This window comes from Eurypyga helias, unplaced genomic scaffold (assembly GCF_000690775.1).
Source record: "Eurypyga helias isolate BGI_N326 unplaced genomic scaffold, ASM69077v1 scaffold15338, whole genome shotgun sequence".
NCBI lineage: Eukaryota > Metazoa > Chordata > Aves > Eurypygiformes > Eurypygidae > Eurypyga > Eurypyga helias.
In genome coordinates, this window is record NW_010266378.1 from 1784 (window position 1) to 23795 (window position 22012).

At 42.6% G+C, this 22012-nt stretch overlaps 1 protein-coding gene across 1 annotated transcript in view; it reads right to left on the reverse strand.

The window, feature by feature from the left end:
• Positions 1-1183: 1183 nt before the first annotated feature.
• Positions 1184-22012, reverse strand: part of MYO5A (myosin VA (heavy chain 12, myoxin)) — a gene marked incomplete at its 5' end in the record, with an annotated part of 44572 nt that continues 23743 nt past the window's right edge. The window contains 13 exons of the mRNA XM_010157064.1: positions 1184-2347; positions 3206-3286; positions 4702-4876; positions 5708-5990; positions 6758-6908; positions 7436-7525; positions 8729-8883; positions 9263-9409; positions 11961-12054; positions 15999-16197; positions 18674-18774; positions 20390-20398; positions 21491-21718. Of these exons, the coding sequence (XP_010155366.1) occupies positions 2195-2347; positions 3206-3286; positions 4702-4876; positions 5708-5990; positions 6758-6908; positions 7436-7525; positions 8729-8883; positions 9263-9409; positions 11961-12054; positions 15999-16197; positions 18674-18774; positions 20390-20398; positions 21491-21718 (1866 nt within the window). The remainder of the gene's footprint in view (positions 2348-3205; positions 3287-4701; positions 4877-5707; positions 5991-6757; positions 6909-7435; positions 7526-8728; positions 8884-9262; positions 9410-11960; positions 12055-15998; positions 16198-18673; positions 18775-20389; positions 20399-21490; positions 21719-22012) is intronic.

A 22012-nucleotide genomic window follows, 5' to 3' on the forward strand; every position in this document is an offset into this window, starting at 1 on the left:
TTGGAAGGAAACAAGATACAATAAGGCTTTTTACAGGTAAACCAACTTAAAAAATAAAACAAAAATACATTTAGGCATACACTTTAATACACTAATGCCTAAGTAGTGGATACATTTCCTGATCTACAGTATGAACATACTGTAATGCCAATTGTTTCTCAACAGGAGAAAAAACTCGTAGGTTGGCATATTCTCACCTATCTTCTTCCCTAACCTCGTCACTGGATGTGAAGGCTTTCCCATTACATTCTCACAAGTAGAGTACCCCTAAAGGTCTGAAAACTACGTTTCGCCTTATTTGGAGCCACTTAACAGCAGCCGTAGTTTCAAAAATCAAGTAACGTTTGAAATAAGAGTGTTTGGTATACCGTGCACGGGAAAGCAATTCTAAATCATTTAGCAAAGGTCATTCAAAACATCTATGCAATGCAGTTATTAAGTTCTTGGAAGTACTGGCATGATCCATCAAACATAATGTGGGGCATACATTGAAAATAAGCCGATATGAGCATCTTCAAATGATACTGCCAAGCTTCGGTTGTCTTCGCTACCGGTTTTAGCAACCGTAGGAACAGCACGTCTACCTCTCGAGTAAAACGCAACTGAAACGTTTCAGTCTGAGTAACAGCAGTTGTTTTCTGTGAGTTTGCAGGCAAACAGGTTCGTACCAAATAGTCTAATAGTGTACCTCTAGATTATTTCTCAGTATTTCGAAAGAAATTAATGCTAAGTTGCTAATTCTTATAATACATAACAAATATTGCACAATGCAACCGAGCGATGTGCGTGGCTTTTTTTACAGGTATATTCGAGCCACACACCACAAACTGCCTGTTTTAAAGTTCAGAATTGGAACCTTAAGCAAGTCTTCTGCACTTATATTGCACGTTGTGAAATGTGAATTCTATACAGCAGATCCAAGACGTGTGAGACAGAAAAATCTTTCCAGTTAAGATGTGCAATATCCAAAATAACTCAGTTTCTCATTATGCACTCTGGATCTCCAACCATTAAATCAGCATGAATCATAGTCAAATGACAGCATCATACTCAAAAACCTATGCAACGTTCTTCGTGGTCAACCCTTCAAAGAATGAGAGCCTTGGGCTACTGCAGTAATTTTCTGCTGAAGTGTTTCCTCTCAAATTCCAGTACGGAAGAACACTTTTATCCCTCTTTTTAAGTGGCAACAAAACAAGAGATTATACTCAAAATACACAGTCATCTCTGGGGTCTAGAAACGAAGAACAGCATTAGACAGACTACAAAATCTAAATAAATACTAAAATATTTATTGACTTCCGATCATTTGCTTCAAGATTCTGTATTTTTAGCTACCTACTTTTAAAAATAACTAAACAGGTCATTTCCAGGGTGCTACTTGTGCTTAGTTACCATTTTCCTCTACAGGTGCTGATATCATTTGCAAAAGTAGAGTTAAAATAACAGACTGCATCAGACTGTAAATGAGGTTGACAACAAAAAAAAACCAGAAATACCTTATTTTTAGTGCCTAGGATGATACTGTTATACATTGAAAAGAACACAATATGCAGCAGCAATTTAGTATGCTTGGTAAACCACAGTACTAACAAATGAACACCTAAGTTATAGCATATCGTGAGATACAAGACTTATCACTAGAGTTTATGTCAAACTGACATAAATAAGGAAGTGGTTTAAGAAATCATTTTACATATTGCCAGTTTGTGTTTCCCCATTCCAGTTTTTACAAACTAAATGTAACAGGCTCCCAGGTGACCGTGTATTCTACTACAAAATGCCTTACTTTCAAGTCTTCCACGTTCAGGACTGGGACTGTCCCTCTCGGTCCCTGCCTACGAGAAGATTACATACGAGTTTAATTTACACTATTTAAATAGGTTACTAAAGATCTAAAAATGTCTCTAGACAGCTGAAGACACAGTTTTTGTCCAAGCCCAATTTCCACACTCTGGAAACGTACGAATTGGTGATGTCCTCGTAAACGCAATGACTGAACCCAAACGCACATCTTTCCATTAGCCTTCAATCTGTCGTGCTGTTACGTAGTTTCCCAGCTACTTTTACTACAGATCTGGGCACATAGAGACTGTTTGTACAGAAAATGTGTTTTCAGTGGCTCACTATGTTTGAACGGGTAAGGATACCAGGGAACTGACTCCATCTAACACTGACGGGTACATCCTTGGGATCAGACACGTGATATGAAGCCCAGGCCCAAGCTGGCTGGGATCTGAATGGTTTCTAATGCCAGAGAAGATGGATTAAATGGAAATGTAACAGGAAAGATGTGCTTAGCATCCATGAGCAACTGGGGAGAGTCCTTCCTGTCTCGCAGGCGCATCTGCAAAGAGAAGGAAGTGATTACATTAGCATTTAGCCTCTTCGCTGATAATAATCATCTTGCAGAGAGGCAGTATTTCATCTCTGCTTACAGACACACTGTCCTAACTTGACCCAAGATATTTGCAACAGTTGTGACCTTAAACCATAGTTACTTTTGTCTTTTTTGGTTCTGCGTATCAACACAATCTCAAGGTATTTAGATTCCCTGCAAAAGGAAGAATCTGCCCACTATGCGAGTAAGTGCATCTCTTCAGTAAGTGGAACTACAGTTTTACCTCAGTTCTACTTCCCCAACCTCCCTTATCCAGCTAGTAATGTGATGAGATTCCTAATAGACCAGAAAGATGATCTTTATTTCTTTTATTTTGCCCTACTGGCTGCTTTGGAGTTTTCAAAATGTTTCATTTTCATCTATATATATAAAACCAGAAGGGCTAAATAGAGGACTCTGGAATGAACATAGGCTGCAGTTTTCAAAGGAGTTGGAACTTCCCATGCAGACGCAGGTCTGACACAAGTAAATTTGTGTATGTAAATGTTACCATTTAAAAATGTTACCTCTCGCCTTCCAAAAATCTCATCCATACTGACAGGGAGACTAACATTTTCATGCAAGTCTGGAGGTAGCTTGTGATTGCTTAAAATTTTAAGATGCTTTACACTTCAAAATTGCTAAAATTTTAAAAAATGCTTTAAATTAAGGCTGACTACCTATCCACATAGCTAAATAACGATAGCTAAAAAGCCTAGTTTACTTCAGATTCCTGAATGTATTTCAGGACACAAGTGGTTTTAGCTCATCAGAGGGTTTCTTAGAAACAGTCAAGTGATTTTTGATGAACAGATATAGTCATACCTGTATCGTACGTATAAATGACACCAAGACTCTTTCTTCAAACTCATTAACTGGCGTATACAAATTCAGAACTTTTACAATCTGTAAAGAAGAAAACCGTTCTTAGGTTCATTTTACCAGCAAATCAACAGATGCATCCACGGATGCTAACAAAATACTTTTTAAATTAGCTATTTCGAAAGGCAACTCCTTGCAATTATTTGTTATTTTTTGCTTTATTGATTCACACAGCATTCCATCACCCGCCTAATGCTAATGCTGTATGAGTGCCTCCTTCAGAACGCCTGTTCTTTGGGGGTAGAACCTCTGAATTCCTACATGTGTGTGGAAAATACAGAAAAATCGGATGATAAGTAATTGATTGTGCTCCTACACCCCTTGCAAACATGCTGTATCTCTCACCCTAATTTTAACCTTCTCTCGCTTCCATTCAGGAGAGTCTTATGGCTTCACTTTTTCAAGAGAGTGAGCTATTTCTCTAAAAATAGGGGTAAAACCACCAAAGGAAAGAACTGCATCACAAAGACTTTAAAAAACAATAAGGGCTAAACTTGTAAAGCTTATTAAAAAATGGTTGGGTTTTTTACATAATTCTCTTTAAAAAAAAAAAAACCAAAACACTGTTTAACAAAGTTAAAATACTTGAAGCATGTGGAATTCTGACTTCTTTCAGTACAAAACTAAGATTTCCTAGCAAGGTGAATTACTAAATCAAAACAGTTGTATCAACGCGACTGCTAGCGCCGACACCATTGTGAAAGAAGGGAGGTGTGTTTTCCTTCTCCTCATGGGAATATTCAGTAACCACCAAAGATGCTCGGATCCCTTTATTCCTGTACAAGCTCTACGCGAATGCAGCACGGTTAAAAACCAAGTGCAACTTAGCTGTGCAAAAGCTAAGCTTTCAGAAATAGAAGTCCTTAGCTGTGCAAAAGCTAAGCTTTCAGAAATAGAAGTCCTTAGCTGTGCAAAAGCTAAGCTTTCAGAAATAGAAGTCTTCAGCCATGTACGGAGCTACCCTTGGTTCAGCCTCCCCAGGGTGATGGGCACGGCAACCTAACGCTTTTGTTTGCAGACCCTGAGACAACAGGTCTGTGTGAGTTGCCCATTAACTTAACTGGATACTACCTCTGAGGGCAGAAAGGTCATTTCCTAGTACTGTAGCAGAGCTGTCTGGAGTACAGAGACGTCTTTGAGCGGAGGGTTCCCTCTCAGGTTTTTCACAGACTCAGAGAATATGCATAGTGCTACCCACTGCAGAGTCTACTGAGCTTCCTCTCGTTTGTTCAACACTTATCTCGAACATCAGACCTCCAAAAGGCCTGGTCTTTTTTTTCCACCCTTCCAACTTAACCTGTTTTAGTGGCGCAAAGACAAAACGCAGTAAGAAATCTTGGATGGACGCACGACAGCAGTGCAGGCAAGCACAGCAAACACCAACAAAGCCGAGAACTGCGCAAGAGTGGCGGCAGAACAGAGAACGAGGGTTTGCTTACCTGGGCAGTGGTCAGTGCATTGCACATTGAACAAATGGCTTCTGCATCTTCATCCGTTTTCTTTTTTACTTGCAACAGCTGTGCAGCCTGGATGAGGGGTTCCAGCGTTTCTTTAGCTCCGCTATTCATCAGATTTTTATCACGTAGCCATTCTTCCAGTTGACTCACATTGTACCTGTACAAAGAGGTTAAGAGTATTATGCCATTAATGCCTGACTGTGGCTACACTGAAAGCACGTGCAAGTTCTCTTTCCCAGCGTTTCTTCTTTGTCCTTGCATGTTTTTCCTTCACACTTGTCATTTCTTGTAATTCTGTCTTCATACCGTTTCCTTCTGATTAAGGCAGGAAATTCTGAGTTTCAAAAGACTTCAAAACTATGGCCAAAGACCTCCACTAACTAGCTTTTCCCATTTGTTTCCATTCCTATTAAAGGAATGTGACGAGTCTAAGAAAGGGAAATGAGATTCTGTCTGTGTAAATGCAAAGTGAGTCTTTTGAAGGTTACCGGAAGGAGGGGAATGCCTTGGCTAAATTTCCTGGCATGTTCCAGCAGAATGCATTGGACAACTGATGCCAAATGTGGGAATAAAATCAGACGGCTTTACCGCAGGATGCAGCAAACTACAGTGCGGATGGACACAGCAGGCATCCACCGCACCCCCAGCATACCAACAACACAGCAGGCGTGCTTGCTATTCTTCTCTAAAAGCTGAGAAAACAACTACCAGCATTTCACCTACAGTTCTGATTCCTACTTGGTGATGAAATACTTCTGTTTTGCTTCTACCACGTTGCCTTGGAAGCCAGGTAGGATTTGGCCTAAGTTAACCAAGTTTTTTCTAACAGAACCTCACAAGTTTAACAGCATCTGCAACTGTGGGTGTGCAGAAAAATAAATATTCAGAATGTTTCTGCTGCTCCATCAAAATGATGTTCAGCAGTGTCAAGAGTTGACCAAGATTACCAGCAGGACATTCAAGAAACGTCGAAAAAGAGCTCTCCCACCTTATCTGCATTCCTTTGCTCCACGAGCACATGTCCTTGCGCAGGAGAAGGTTATTGAGCGTCACGGCCCCAACGATGTAGAACATCTGCTTGACAACCTGTTTGATCAGCTCTGGGTCCATTCCGTGCTGACACATCACGGAATGGAAAGAGTTCAGCTGCCGAATGATGGAGTCCAAGGTGTAGGTCCCTTCATCAGCAATGCTGGATGTTCTCTTCCGCAGGCCTGTTGGCTTCACCCCTGAGACACCTTGGATAGTCTCGTGCTCCAGCATTCCTGAAACTGCATGTGATTGACAACGCTCTTAAAATGACTGAAAATCCATATTGTAGAAGACAGCGAACCAGTATTTACGCAGAAAGAGCAGGCTGGGCTTTCTGCTAGCCACACTTTACCGTGTTTTTAGCAATTCTGTGTTCTGCAAAATCTAAACTTGCCAGGATTTTACAAAGATTGCAGCATGTGTGTCTGAAAGGAAGGTCTAACTCTAGCTCAGCAAAATACTTTTATCCTCCGATGGTCATGTGAGCAGCAGAGTCAGCAAACCAAGAGCTGTTCCATTCTTCTGAGTGTTGTGATCACAAAGCAGAATGAAAATTTGGGTGAGAGTACTGTCTGACAAGGAAAAATTAATGAAAAGAATCTCTCTAAATGTTGTAAGCTTCATTACTGCTGACTATTTCATTGCTGATTGCTGCCCATAATAACCACGAGCCATTTTTCTCCATACTAATTTTAATTATGAGTTCTCATGTAATTTAAGATTTTTTTTTCCATGGGATTATTTCCCAACAGACAGGGCAACAAATATCAGACTGTCCAAAATTTCTTCCTGTAATTGCATGATTAATGACAAGTGCGAGGAAGGTAAACCGATTTATTCGGTCCCTGCCGGAAGAGCCACCCTCAGTCTCGTTTTCCTCTCTCCAGTGTAGTCCTTGCCATCCATAAGCAGGACAGGAGAAGTACAAGGTGCACTCTACTACCACCATCACAATTGCCCTTTTGGCATTACAGTGTGAAGTTTAAGGGATTCAACTCAGCCTTACCGATCATCGGCTGCAGAATGTTCTCCAACACTCGGACAAGTTGTTGGTAGATCTGAATAGCCAAGTCACTCAGTACTTGTCTGTATTCAGCTAAATCAAAATTAGTGAGGCAGTGTTCATTTTGACGAGGCGTATTATGCTTCATAAACCCCTGAATTTGTAAAGTAATGGAAATTAATACTTCAGTGGAATACAGAAACATTACACAAACGCAGTATTTACATTTTTTCATGCAACTGACAAATAATACTTTCAGAATAATAGTCACAGCACCTCAAAACTTTAATTTCTAAATTCTTCTGACTGAGGCTAAGCTAGAATTTGCTTTTTAATTGTTGATTTATGCAACATCTGCTTCCTTGACTTGAAACTTCAAGTGCCTGACACACTAACAAACTCTAACTAACTAACAAGACCCTTCCTTCCCACTCCAGCGTGGATATTCTCACCTGGCCATATACAGCCAAAAGCCCAGTTAAGTTTGAAGAAGCAATCAGGCATACCACAGCCTCCAAAGGTAAACTGGTCTGCCATGCTGTCTCATCCCCATCACTCCAAAAAGTCTAGCTGTTTTAAGAGACTTCGACTAGGTTTTGAGATACTACAGGAATTTGTTAAAGAGTAATGCTCACAGTAGTAGCGCAGAGCAAAAGGAACCAGACTAGTGGCACCGCTTACCTCTTCTCCGCTATACTGCTTCAGGCAGTGCAAAAATCGGCAGGTGTTTGATAGCCAGAAGGACACTGTTTCGAAGTCATCACCTCTTTTCTGAAGGTAGAAACAAACACATTTCAACGAAGACTGGCAGGAGGTATAAAATAATAAAACTCTAGATAAACAATGAAACACCTAATTGTAGCTACTTTCTTGGAGCTACTCAGATTCTGACGTTTTCCAAAATTTATGTATTTCAGTAACGTACTGGAAAAGCAAGGTTTTTTACAAAATACCATCAGATGCCCTCCCTGTTTTCTGTAATACTTTTCAAGAACATTCAGAATACGATTTCCACCAAAGAGATGGTCTTTTTGTGTTTTGCAGACCCATCCTAACCGCTCTGTGCAGAAACCGCAGGGCAGCATGACTGGGAATGTATTCCCCCAACACCCAACTCCGTGGCAGAATGACTCTTGGGAAGAGCCCAACAGGGAGAATGGGAATAAGGCAGAACCAGCAGAAGAACAATTCCGGTTTGATGACTGTCATTTACATCATAACCATTTTGGCGGCCTGATGTGGAAAACAAAACAACAAACCCTCTTCACCAAAGAACACAGAATCTAGTAATTAAAATTGCTGGAGCTCTACAGCATGCACTCCATTCACTCCAGGTCCAAAAACCTCTCTGAATAGCTAAGCTCCTGCAGGATTGTTTACTCAACTTTTCTTTCAAGACATGTAGCTTGATTAAACGCTTGCTTTAATATGTTTTTTTGTCCACATCTGTTTTATTAAAAATCTCTTTGAAGAATAAAGCATATTTATGTCTTAATGATGCCCTCATGATACCCCTGGTCTAAACCCTCCTAGCCAGCTCACTGCAAAGACTTCAGGCAGTAAGATATTATCATCAGTGTAATCTGTAGAAGAAGCAAATAAGGAAACCTGTGAACCAAAACTGCAAATGAAACATGTTAATTAAGCATTCAGGAGAAAATTAATGAAGACTGACTATGCAAACTTTGACTACATCCAAAACTTGACAGATATGGCTTCAGAGGAGGAAGCCTCAAAAAGAAAAAGGTGGTAGTTCTTTTTCCACTAATTGAAAGCATCTGTGGTATTATATAGACAACATGCTATCACTCTAATTTGTTGCTTGTTAAGACAACTTTTTATCACTTCAGTGGGAGGAGTTTACTGCTCAGAAATCCAGAGCCACTCGCTGGAAGCCTTTTTCTCACTCCTCTGACACAAAATCAAAAGAAAATCTTAAATCAGCGTTTCTATAACCCGAGCAGACTAACTAACCTTCAGCACTTTTTTGATGCCGTTGATAGTGGAAGTCAACAGCGACCGCACTTTTTGGTCGTCATTAAGGTAATCCGCGTGGCGTACGCACATGAACAAAATATACGCTGGTAGGCCCGGGATCAGGTTGACGGCTACCCCGCGTGGTTTCAGCTCTTGGGAGAAACAAACACACAGCGTTCCGTTAAGTGTAAAGTCAATGGAAAATCACAACCTCCCCGGTTAATAGTACACACTTATTTATATATGGCCAGGGAAAAATAGGAAGAAAAATAGGAAGAGCCACTTGCTTGGTAGGATACCAGAACAGAATTAAAACCCCCATTAACTGCATGCTAAAAATACGCAGGCACATTAATATATGCCATACTCATCAGGATGGATGATTGCAACAGGCTTCTAGGAATTTTAGACAAACTGAACACAGTCAAAACCAAAACAAGCTATTGGCTGCATAATGCTAATTCTGTGTTCTCATCATTCATTTTTCAGTGTGTGGGAGTAGAGGAGGCCACAAATGAGAGAAATGCTTACCCAAAATAAGATTCTTCACAAGTTTTTGTTCATCCTCCTTCTTATATTCTAACATTCCTTGGAAGTCCTTTTCTTTCCTTGGAATGTTAACCGGACGAATAGGTTCGTCAATGATTTGTCCAGGTGATATGTTCTCCATCTGGCCCACTTCAGAGGAAAAATAACAAGAAATTGTATCATATTTTCCAGTGAAACCAGAGGAAACGATGACATTTCTGAGGAAGGACTCCAGCATACAGAACTAAGAAATGTTTTCTTTGGTTCAGGATAACAGTTATCAACAAAACTCCCACTGAACAAAGAGGTAAGATTGTCAATAAACGTGTCTTGGGGTGGCATTCTTCCCTGGAAGAAGAGTGGAAGCGTGTGAATGACACTCGCTAATGCAGACTTACTCCTGATTTCCTGGATTTCATCATATAAAAGCAGAAAGGTGAAGCAATAGCTGTTGATGGCTTAATCCCAGATCAGCACTGCAAGGGCTGCTGTTAACTGCCCTGCAAAATGCCAGCAGTTTTCAAGCTTGATGTTTGCTGCCTGTTGTGGTAGGCCCAACTCCACCAGCAGCCAAGCACCCACCCTGCCTCCAGCAGGATGGGGGAGAGAATATTAACAGCAAAAGGGAGAAAACTCGTGGGTTGGGATAAAGACAGTTTAATAGGCAAAGGAAAGGTAGGGGGAAGCAAAGGCCATCATTCACAACGCCCCACAGTGGGACTGATGCCCAGCCAGCCTCCAAACAATAGCTACTTTGTACATAAAGCCCCCTCTTCTGGTTCCTGACATCAGGTGCCATGGAATATGGAATATCGCTTTGGCCTGTTCAGGTCAGCTGTCCCGGCTGTGTGCCCACATGCTCTCCCACCCCCCAGCTTTCTGAGGGGGCAGAGTGGGAAAAAACAGAAAAGCTTGACACTGTTCAACAATAGCCAAAACACCTGTATATTACCAGCACTGGTTTAGCCACAAATCCACAACACAGCATTATCCAGGATGCTATGAAGAATGTTAACTCCATCCCAGCCACAGCTACACATCTTTCCAAGTTAATTAGGTAATAAACACAGATGAAACTATGTTTTCAGAAACATTTTCCTACTCAGTATTGTGCATGCGATCTTGTCCACAGCAGTAACCAACAATACTGAAAGACTTTTTAACAACAAACTCCGTGTGAGTAACCTTGCAGGAGGATGTATGAAACATCCACTGGGCTGCATACAACATGGCATCGCACCCAATGCGTACACTCCACCTGATTTGGTTGCACATTTGGTTTTGAAAAGCAGAACTCTGCTTCATCTCACGAAAGCTACATCCTCTTCTCACAACCCTCCTAGCCGCATGCCCATCCTGCAAGCGTGCTGAATGTGCGTGCCTGTCAAACAGGACAGGAAATGCAGAAATCCAAACTGCACCTCAAGGAGAGCTGCCTCTAACTAAAGGATAATATGCTTCTGTTAATCCGGGCTTCACTTGGTATCACTCTTCTTTTCATAGAATCATAGAATGGTTTGGGTTAGAAGGGACCTTAAAGATCTTCCAGTCCCACCCCCCCTGCCATGGGCAGGGACCCCTTCCACTAGACCAGGATGCTCAAAGCCACATCCAGTCTGGCCTTGAACACTCCCAGGGATGGGGCATCCACAGCTTCTCTGGGCAACCTGTGCCAGTGCCTCCCCACCCTACCCAGAAGAACTTCTTTCTGATATCTAATCTAAACCTCCCCAATTTCAGTTTAAACCCGTTACCCCTTGTCCTGTCCCTACAGGCCCTTGTAAAACGTCCCTCCCAGCTTCCTTGTAGCCCCCTTCAGGTATTGGAAGGCTGCAATGAGGTCTCCTCGGAGCCTTCTCTTCTCCAGGCTGAACAAGCCCAACTCTCTCAGCCTGTCCCCACAGCAGAGGTGCTCCAGCCCTCTGAGCATCTTCGTGGCCTCCTCTGGACTCGCTCCAACCATTTTCAAACATGGAAACACTGAAGACTACACAGTCACTGGTTTAAATCTTAATAAAACAACTCCTGAGGAAGTAAGCTTGCGTCTGGAAAACACAGATATCCATAAAAAGGTTCTGAAAGGTGAAGACCAGGATTATTTAAATACAAATTAATACTTCAACTTTATAACACTACTAGTTGCTTTGAGCAATTAAAATTACTTTACTTATGCAGAGACATAATAAGCTCTCAGTCTCACCACTCCTAAGATCCTAAGGAAACTCACTCTGACACTCATAAAAATAAAATCAGCTTAGTCCACATCTCCGCATTCTCACGTTCAAGTTTGGCCAGCAGCTCTGAAAGGAAACCTCCAGCAGGAAAAGCCAGGCTCCGCATCCTCAGGTCCAGTGACACAGGAATTCAACAAAGGAATTCACAAAGGTAAATGGTTTCTGCCTGTTCACACTTAGTACTGCTCTGGTCTAGACAAAAGCAGGTACTGTCACTGAGTCTACAAACAGCCCAGGTAACTTTCCTTTATGTTCAAATGGTTTCTGCCTTTGGAGGAACATCAATCTTACTTATCGCTTCAAAATATGACAAACCTTCTAAAGGTTTATAGAGGAACATGCAGAGCTCTGAGTGCACCTCCCGTTTCTGGAACCAATACTGAAGACCTCATGATCACTACAACAGATGCGTATGATGACAGCGGGATTACAAAAAGTAAACCAAAGTCTTTCAACTATAAAAGTACCTTCAAGTTCACCGATCTTCTTAGCAAATACTTTCAACTGTTTCTTTAACTTGCGAACAGTTTTGTCTTGCTTTTCGAGCTGCTCCATTAAATCCTGCAAATGAAGATGAGGGACAGATTCAGACATGAGAAAAACCCCATAACGTGTGACAGAGACAAACCCAGTGCTGTTAGAATTACAAGGCAGTGAGGAAAGCTGAAGAGTGGTGCCATCCTCTGGCTGAGGTTTGCAAGCTGGTACGCCGCCTATAACGCAAGCCAGATACCGCAAACGTCGTTGTTACGTGCAGCGTGACAAAGGCAAAGCTCTTGGGCAGGTACGTTCTGCAGGCACTCAGGGCTAGCTCAGTTCTAAGGGCAACAGCCACTCTGCTGCAAACACAGCTCCCTCATGCTTCCTCCCTGCTCTTCCCAATGCCTCACGGAAACAATTTTCTTTATTATTTAATAGCCAGCCTGTATTTCTGCATCACTAATTCATGCCTTCATGGCTGCTCGTTATTCATAGAATCATAGAATGGTTTGGGTCGGAAGAGACCTTAAAGATCATCTAGTTCCAACCCCCTTGCCATGGGCAGAGACACCTTGCACTAGACCAGGTTGCTCCAAGCCTCATCCAGCCTGGCCTTGAACACTCCCAGGGATGGGGCATCCACAGCTTCTCTGGGCAACCTGTGCCAGTGCTTCCCCACCCTCTCCGTGAAGAACTTCTTCCTGATACCCAATCTAAACCTCCCCACATTCAATTTAAACCCGTTACCCCTTGTCCTGTCACTACAAGCCCTTGTAAAAAGTCCCCCCCAGCTTCCTTGTAGGCCCCCAAGGAAGCCCTGTCCATTCAGCCCTATCCATTTTGTAAGACTATAAAAGAGATCCGCGGAGTGATCATAACCTGCACTCAAACTAGCTTAAATCAAACATCCAAACATCGGACATTTCTTGTGATGCTCTGCCATCTCCCTATCGCCTGCTGTCATCACACTGCCTTAGACTGAACCCGGGGTCTTCCATCTTTATATCCTCTACCCAAGCAACACCCAGCACCTAAAAGTCCTCCTCCTACAACAGACCTGTATTTTTCTTTCAATGCAGCGCTCCTCAGAAACCTATCTTTGAACAGTTCTGTGACCTATGGCAGCACATCCCTAAAGCAATCATGTCATCAAAAAAGGAGAAGCCTTTCTGAAGGAAACAAAACCTCCAGCTCAAAAAAACCTGAAAGCCATTCCAGGTTAAGGAGTATGAAAGCAGCTTAAAAAAAGAATAATGCTTTGTAGGCACTGGTAACAAAGTAAGGGACCATGAGCTCCTTCTACCAAAAGCATTATCTGGGAAACTACACCTCTCCTGAAGTATTGAAAAATACCAGTGCAGCGTTGGCAACAACTAGAATTAGGCACAAAATTGCTCTTAATCATATAGCAAAGCGTTTACAACCTAATACAGTATGCTTGAGCAGTAAGATAATTAGGCCTGTTGAAAGAGCAGAATCAAGGCCATGCTTCACATTCAAAGCAGTATTCAATTTTTACACCAGCAATCCTGTTAAGACAAGATACTTGTCAGATATAGCAATTTCTCCTGAAATTATACAAAAATATATATATGAATCCAACTGACTGTTTGAATATATCAGTGAAGAGACATGATTTCTGAACAACAAATATGTGAGGCGGAATAAGGTTCCTTCTATGGTTCTTCAAAACAAACTAAAGAGATTTCACACCTCAGTAAGATGCAGAACCTCACAAATTGTATTCTCTCAAGCGTACGTGTAGTGCCATCTCAACTTTTTAATTATTATGGAAGTACTATTTCCAATCTTATCCTTCATATTTTGTATTTTTGAAGAATACGAAAAGGTTCTGTGTTTTGATTCTGATAGATCTGTTCGTTCCAGGTGTCAGCACAGTACAGGGAGCTCTGAACCAGCTCGGGCTGTGACTGGACGTCAGGCATTCTTCACCTTGGTCAGTATCTGTATAATAAAGCCTCTGTCTTGCCAAAGGGAATTTAAATGCGTCAAAGTTTTAAAGCAAAGAGTGGTTCTGAAAAATCGAGCATCTTTCGCATTACGGAGCTCTTTTTCAGGGCAGTATTGAGTACTATTCAAAAAGAAACTGCATTGCTCACAGTGCAAGACTTGTATTAGTAACAAAACTGTGCATCAAAAAGAGACGCAGATTACACAGAGGACACTAAGACTAACAAAAAAAGCGGTGAGGGAAGTAATTGGCATCGTGAAGCTCTCTGCAGGGGATTTCCTTTGAAAGGGAGAAAGGGAAGCAGCCTGCTTTTCAATTAGTGCTCCAGAAACAGCAAACGAGACAACAGAGAAACAGGATTCACGTGATCTACATACAATCATCCGTTTGTAAAGTGAAATCCGGTACGATTGATACTTCTTGGGATCATCTGCATACAACTCCTCATAAAACTGTAAAAATAGGTACAGGATTGTTTTTCCCCCTCCCTTTGAGACACTGATACTTCAGTAAGCACTATATAGATTGAACCAGGTTAAAACACGGTCAAGAATCTCTGATTTTTAGGTGGTCTCGTCCCTGGCTGTGGTGTTCACACCAGCCTCTCCCAGAGAGAAGCTGATGTAGGCAAGTTGCAGAACAGAGAGACCTTTTAAAAACGGGCAGTACTAATACTGTCTAGGTCTGGAACATAACCTTGGTGGGAACCTGGACGGGACCTTTTCTTATGCTAATCAAGATGGGATTGCAGTGAATACTGCCATTCTAATAGCACACCTGGGAAACCTGTAAATTATTTCCACTCTAGGGCTAACTAGGAGAGGAAACAAAGTGTGTACCTGGGCTTGGAGCGGACTTGGAATACTCAGACATGAAAGAGCAAGGAATGAGTCTATATTCAACAAGTAAAATTACATTCACTGTGTTTGAAAATAAAGAGAACTCCTCTGGGATGTAATTACATGACTGTTTGTTGTCTTGGGAACAGAGAATGTGATGAGTAGGTCTCTTGGGGGGAAAAAAGGCTAAAAATCATAACATGACTAAGCAGCAGGAGGGAGCTGTCAGAGACGGAAAGATTTGCCATTTACCTTTGCCAGTGGGAGACAGCTGCTGCTGAGGCAAACTTACACTTTCAATCAGTTTTCCAACATGCACTAGCTGATGGTTTCCTCAGAACCGCTGGTACTAAGGCAAGAGCCTGACAGAAGCTGCTGGAGGGAACATTATGAGGGAAGACCACACCTTGGCTTGTTTGGAGGGAACAGTGACACTCAGGGCTACGATTTTTCTTCCTGAAGTAGCCTTCCTTGCCTGGTTCCCTTTGGAACCATTGGTTCCCTTTAGTAATGAACAGTGACAAGCCAACGATATTCTAACATGGGCCTCTGGAAAATTTCCCCAGAAAGGAACGAGCCTGCACATGATGGAGATGCTCCTTTGCAGGAAAAGGGAAAGGTCGGGTGAAACTCCTTACTTCACACAGAGATGCTGTGCAGTAAACAAGGAATGCCAATTATTAGCTAAGTGACTTCTAACCAAGTTTTTTTTTCTGGAGCTATTTCTTTCTTCAAAACGTACTGAAGAGCTGGAGCTCAGAACACAGGGATTACCTGTGTCGCTTCAGGCAGGGAGGAGGGAAATGGGAAGAAAAGTGACATGAAATAATTGAGGAACTGCATCCGAGTTTTTCAACAAAGCAAACAAATATACTACAGAACAAACACCACTACTTGGCACTAAGGTTTTTCATGAGTTCCCTGGATATCAGTCATTCTATCTATCAATGATTACACTCATCAGTTGAAAGCTGGGACCCACGAGCTTCCTCCATGCCACAAACTCCAAACAAATTCCCTGAAACATTATTACCTCATTAGCAATCATAAATCTCTCTCCCCCATTAGCTTACGTACAAAAAATCCCCCCCCGCCCCAAACTCACGCAGTTGCAGGAGTCTGCCATCTGGAAGAATGAACTTCATCAAAGAGCTTAGAGGCACAGCAAGGCTCTAAGTCCCCCAAATCTGCTCCCGCAGCCCTGTTCCCCTTACCAAGTTCTCATTAGTCAGCCGGGTGATCTCGTGCTGCAGACTGGCTTCGATGCGGGCCTCTGGAGGCAGCTGCAGGTTCTGGGCTAGGAGCTGCTGCTGGCGGTTGTTTTCTTCCTTCAGACCTTGGATCTCACCTCGCAGCGATTCCAGTTCATTCTCGTGGCTCTTCTTCTGCGACTGAAGCTGAGACTCCAGCAGCCTGGAGAGGTTGAGCAACAGTTGTGTGAACGCGCTTAGAAAGTTACATCCCCAGTTCTCAGAGGGCGTGTAAAGCTTTAGCTGCTGCTCAGGAACAATTAGCCACGGCTTGCAAAGGAAAATGAAAAAGGCAGAGTACTCTTTAAACCCTTCAGTATGCCTTCTAATTAAATTAAGCTTGCATGATCAAAAAGTGGAGAGAAACTAATGGTGATGCTGCTTTGCATGAGCTCTGTGATTGAACACAAGCTGTGTGTGGTACCACCGAGAGCAGGGGGCTATAAATGCATTGCTAGGTCTTCACAGGTTGTCACTGCTTTTAAAGGGGCTGCAAAGAGGTTTGACCTCAACCCAAACCAAACTGCAAGAGGAAGACGACACTGCGTTCGCTTAAGCTAGAACCCTGCGATATGAAGAAGGGAAGATCTTTCTGTAGTTAACTCTGTTTGGTCAGCAACCATTTAATTGCAAATGCACATGAATCAATCTGTATTTTCTACATTAAACCCAGCAGTTTGCAGAGGGCTGTCATTAGCGCAGGAAAGGTCAACTGCAGAACCAAACTCAGGATGGGGATCCGGGAGCAGTGTTTTGTCCTCACCACTGAGTCCTCTTTCCCCTCGGGCACGTCACGTCTCAAATTCTCATGTGTAAGGAGGTAATACCTACCAGCCTCCTCCTGAGCAGTGCTGCGGGGATCTACTCCTGCTCGCAAGGCACTGCTTGGCGCTCTGACTCACCCTTTCCTACGTCCCCACAGAGGAAATGACACTACCACTGACTACTGGTGTTCACTTAGACAATCTTTCAGGGTTTAAATATGCAAAAGGCAGGCACATTTATTAGTAACCAGGCTGATCAAGCACGCAAGGGCAAACAGTCATTTACCTGCGTCGCTCTGCCATTTAACATAAAGCTTCTTGTCTCTGCAGTGCTAGGACAAGAAGCAGGAGGCGCAGAGCGAGCACTCCCACACCCTGCTCTGCAGCACGCTGGCTCCAAGTTCTGCAGGCTTACAGAGCAGTGTTAGGTGTAGAATTCGTTAGCACAGGGAAAGGAAAGACTCGAGTTAGTAGCATTCGTTGCAAAATAACTCCTTCTGTAGTTACTGCTACCACATGTGTACCCTGAAGATCAGTGCTCCTGATCTACTGAATGAGCTGCCCGTGCGGGACTGGGAACTGTTCTGGAAGTCTGGGACAGGCGCGTGGATGCACGCGCGCGGAGCCTGAACTGCGCTCCCTGGGAAGGCGGCTCTCTTCACAGAGACTGCAGCGACTGCACCGAGGCTTGATCAGCGCCACCATGAGCCACAGATTTCTTCTCTTTGTTCGTTATTGTGTGTCCCGCAGTTTGAATCCAGGACGGAGAGATGCAGGAGAGCAGCGTTGGATTTATGGAACTGGAGTCACAACGAGGAGAGTGAGACCCGTAGCTATTTGAAAGTTAAGAGTACGCTGCAGCTATTCAAACAATAGGCGTATAATTACAAAAATGACTGTATTTCTCTATGGCTGAAAAACTGTAAGGGACATCAATTTTGATATCCGAGGCAGACAAGCAGTACACGGCTACAAATCATCTCCAGTTGTGGAGTTTCTGGCATTTTACTGTCTGCTTTTGTGCAAGTATTAGCTGTTGCTGCCATCCTAACTTTTAAAATGAGATAAACTGACATGTAGAAGGGTTTGGGCAAACTCTAATTTCTGTAATTTGTGATGAATTTTTTTCTAACTGTTAAAGCACTAGAAACACTGTAGATAAAGCAAACCCATAGCAAGGGGCACAGTTAGCTAGAAAAGAGAATGCAAATGAATGAAAAAAAAACCATTCTGAGAGGTGTGGTAACCTGTTGGCTTGTTTTAACCCTTCATAAACCAGCCAAAGTTCTCCGTCCTCATTCAGCATATGATAGTCCTGGGGAGATTGCCTTTCAAGAAGTGTTTAAAAAAAATACAAGAGAGATAGGTGATGGTGATGAGATGGCATGTTAAGGTCATTACACACTCAATTGCAGTTACTACAAACGAGAAACAATGCTCTAGAACAACTTGGCCAATCACTTCGCGTGTTTATACCTGTTTCATCTGAATGATGAAATCCAGTTCTCGGTGCTAGCCCAACTGGTCGCAGCGTTTCACGCTGTTACGCTAAACGTGGTATGACAGACTGTTGCCACAACCGCTGGGCAAAAGGTAAGAAACCAGCCTGGGGAATGGCAGCCGGTTTGAGCAATGTAGCAATTAAAGGCTAAGAAGATGTAAATCCAGGAAGCTTGATTTTGCATTTCCCCATTGTTTCATAATGCTTTCAAATATCGCATACGGCAATTTCACTAATCAAACCAAATCATCACCCCAACTACAAGTGTTCTCCAAGTACCCAGACTTACATGGCTGCGGCTTACTGAATACGGTACACGCAGTGTGTCACAGCTGACCCCAGCTGACCGCACGGTAAAGAAAGAGGACTCGTACCTGTTTGTTTCCTTCAGTCCAATATATGCCTGGGCTATTTCTCCTTTGTCCTTCATCTTTTGTACATCTTCCAAGAGGATTGTGGAATCTGTCATGGTATTCTGGAAAAAGAACGATGATTTCCAGGGTAAATTTAAGAATGTAATTGTTCTCTGAATCCACGCTTTCGTCACTTCACCCACCTGGAACGCTATTCCTTGAGTGGCCACGTTAAAATCTGGGGGACCTGAGCGTGGGGACCTGAGCTGGAGGCTGATCCATGGTTTCTATGTCATTTGGTGTATCTTTTAGAATGAATGCATGCAATATGGTCAAATATCTAATAAGCAGGTACATGCGTTAACCTCTCTTCATTTCCTCATCATGCAAAAGGTCATGAAATGATGAATTTGCATTTTATTTCAAATTAGCAGGGACAGCTGCTAATACTGAAACTGAAACAGCATAATTTTGCAACATTAATTCTATTCATATTTCTTAAACACAGCATTACATGCAGTCTTTCAAATCCCCTAAGTAAGGCCTATTCCTCACTTCATATATTCAGAGTACTCTGGCAAAGCAGGAAATAACTTAGAAAGGCCTGAGATTTTTTAAGTTAGATATCATCACGGTACTATTCTGTTTCAGTTTTGAACATTTATGATGGCACTTTTGCTCCTTGTTCTCTAAGACTTGAAATACTTCACAGATGTTTACGGTCACCTCGGCCGGCCTGATCTGAGTCACTGTTGTGCATAATTACAGTGGAACCACAGGACTCTAATGAACAGAGGAGATGGAATTAGGACTTTTCCTTTTGACTTTCAAAACAATTCAATGCCATTTTCCTGAGTAAAGTGTTGCAAAGGATTTGCCATAACAACTTTGTGGATGTCTGGAGCCTAGGTCTCGATACCTAGTGTGATCCGTGTTATCTAATGTGAAAACCAGTAAAATATGCAAGCTCCTCAGAGCTTTTCCCAACATACTTGCAAGATCTTTGTGATTTTATTACACACGAAAACTGCTGTATCTCACCTGCCAATCTATCAAGCTTCAGCAGTCTGAACATACTTACTAATTTTGTGCTGATGGAAAGAAATGCTAATTACTCTCATATCTTCAGGAATATCCTTCCTGCTGTAGTGGTAATACTTGAATTAACAGCCTTCATTCAGAGTCCGTTCAGTTTCTCATACTCCTCAACACTCCGTGTTTAACTACATTTGCTAGTGTCAAACATTCAGCAATTCCTATCGAGTATCTACAGATCGCGAGTCGTGAATGTTTGTTGCATGACAGGGATAACAAACATTAGAAAGTCAGGTAGTTCTTCATACCAGACTTTTTTGTGGGGAATTTATTAATTCTGCAAGTTAACAGAGACCCGATTCCTGAATCACTGTGCTGCTCTTACTCTTCTAACACAGTTGGCACGATACACTGATTGAGCTGACTGGACCAATTTCTGATCTTTCCTTTCATGTTCAGGTTACCACAAACCACCAGTTCAAAGTGGTTAAATCTGCTTGTTTTGAAGTAACTTGTTCCCTTGCATGGAGCAGGAAGATGGGGGTGCGGGGACATAGGATAATGAGAAAGGTTACTCAAAACCAGCCAAGTAAAGTGCAAGAACAACTTCAAATACATGTAGGTCATTTAAGAGAGGCAGAGAAATGAGGGGGTTTTTAGCCTTTAGAGTTCTGGCTTATAACTGTAGAAGAAAATGTGTACCTTATCCTCCTGGCAATCAAATTGGTAGGCAAGAAAGAAGAAAAAAACACATCATTAAAAAAAAAAAATCATCTGTTTGTGCTGCAGCTGTCCAACCTAGCAAGCAGAAGCTATCTGCAAATTGGCTGTTAGCCATCCCACAGGTCACCTTCATATTTCCCTCACGCTCGTAATTGCTGTAGAAACAACGCTTGTATCCAACCACTGCTGAGAGTAAGTTATTCAAGGAATTACTATTCAAGTATGTACAATGTTCTAAATCCTGCAGAAGAACGAGTTGGGGTTTCTTTATAATTAATCATCTAAACCAAGATATGCACACCTTCATGCATCACAGACTTTCAGTTTACATAAACATGACTTTGCAGTAGCAAAGGAAAGATGGCATATTCCTTGCTGCGGCCATGAAACCCTAGACAGGGCAGTTCGATGGAAATGACCAGTTCCTGGGTTTAGGTGGTACCTCTGCGGGTTGAACGGCTCTTACTTCCAAAGCTATTACTTCCCTAAGTACCTCACCCGAGTCAGAGCTTTTTAGAATACATGGATTTCAGTGACTGCAATCCCCTCTTCTCAACAAAGCCACCTACCAAGCAGTAACATGGTATTTGCGTATCTTCACAGGTCATCTTTATGAAACATTATTTACTTGCAATCATCTGTGACCCCACAGAGATTTAGAAGAAATCGTTCCTTGTACCTCTGCGCTGAACTATCGATTAAAAAGAACTCCTGAGAACTACTGTAAATTCGCCAGCCAAACTGCATACTCAGGAGAGAAACGATACTGCTCCAAAGGAGAAATACTTCTGCACTGCTAAAGGAGTCTGGGGAGATCCTAGTCAGACAGTTGGTACCCACCAGCCTGGCATGATCGGTACAAGAGCTTTACACCAACGAGTAGCCAAACCCAACGTGGATTCATCGACAGAACCTCCCAATTCGGACTGGTGCCGTTTGTGCACTAACAGTGGATCACACTTAGAAAGGCCTTCAAACCCAGACCAGTCTACTCTGCCGTTTCAAGCACGCTGTTAAATAAAGGGCGTCAGTGACGCGACGTGACTTCACTACACAGTGCAGCTGCCGACTGCTCTTTACCTTGGGCTGAATAGCCTCTTTCTGGCTAACGAGCTGGGACCTCAGGATGAGGACTTCTTCCTTGCGGACTTCAAGCTCTTCGCTTACCGAAGTCAGCTGATCCAGCAGGACTCTATACGCAGGGGCACCAGGAGCTGTTACCTCTGGAGATCGTGTTTCTGTGAGCGCCTTCTGCAGCTCATTCAGCTCGTTCTTCAGTTTTTTATTCTCCGATTCAAGTTCTTGACGCTGCAAGAAATAGGGACAATTCCGTCACGCAGCTGCATTCCAACATGCCTATAAGCCACAGGTACAAAACTACAGATAGAAATGGTAAAAACGATGAGTAACTGCCACAAATCAATCAATCCCTCCCGTATCCCTGGCCTCTTGACTACGGTGACTAGTGCCTGGGAGGATTTCACTAACGGGGCTAACCTTTTGTCTGAAGTGCAAAATCAGAGCACGTATACGCGAAATTGTACAGAATTGATGGGAAAAAAATTACTAATCTTTTTTTCCTCTTATTCTCCCCTTAACAAT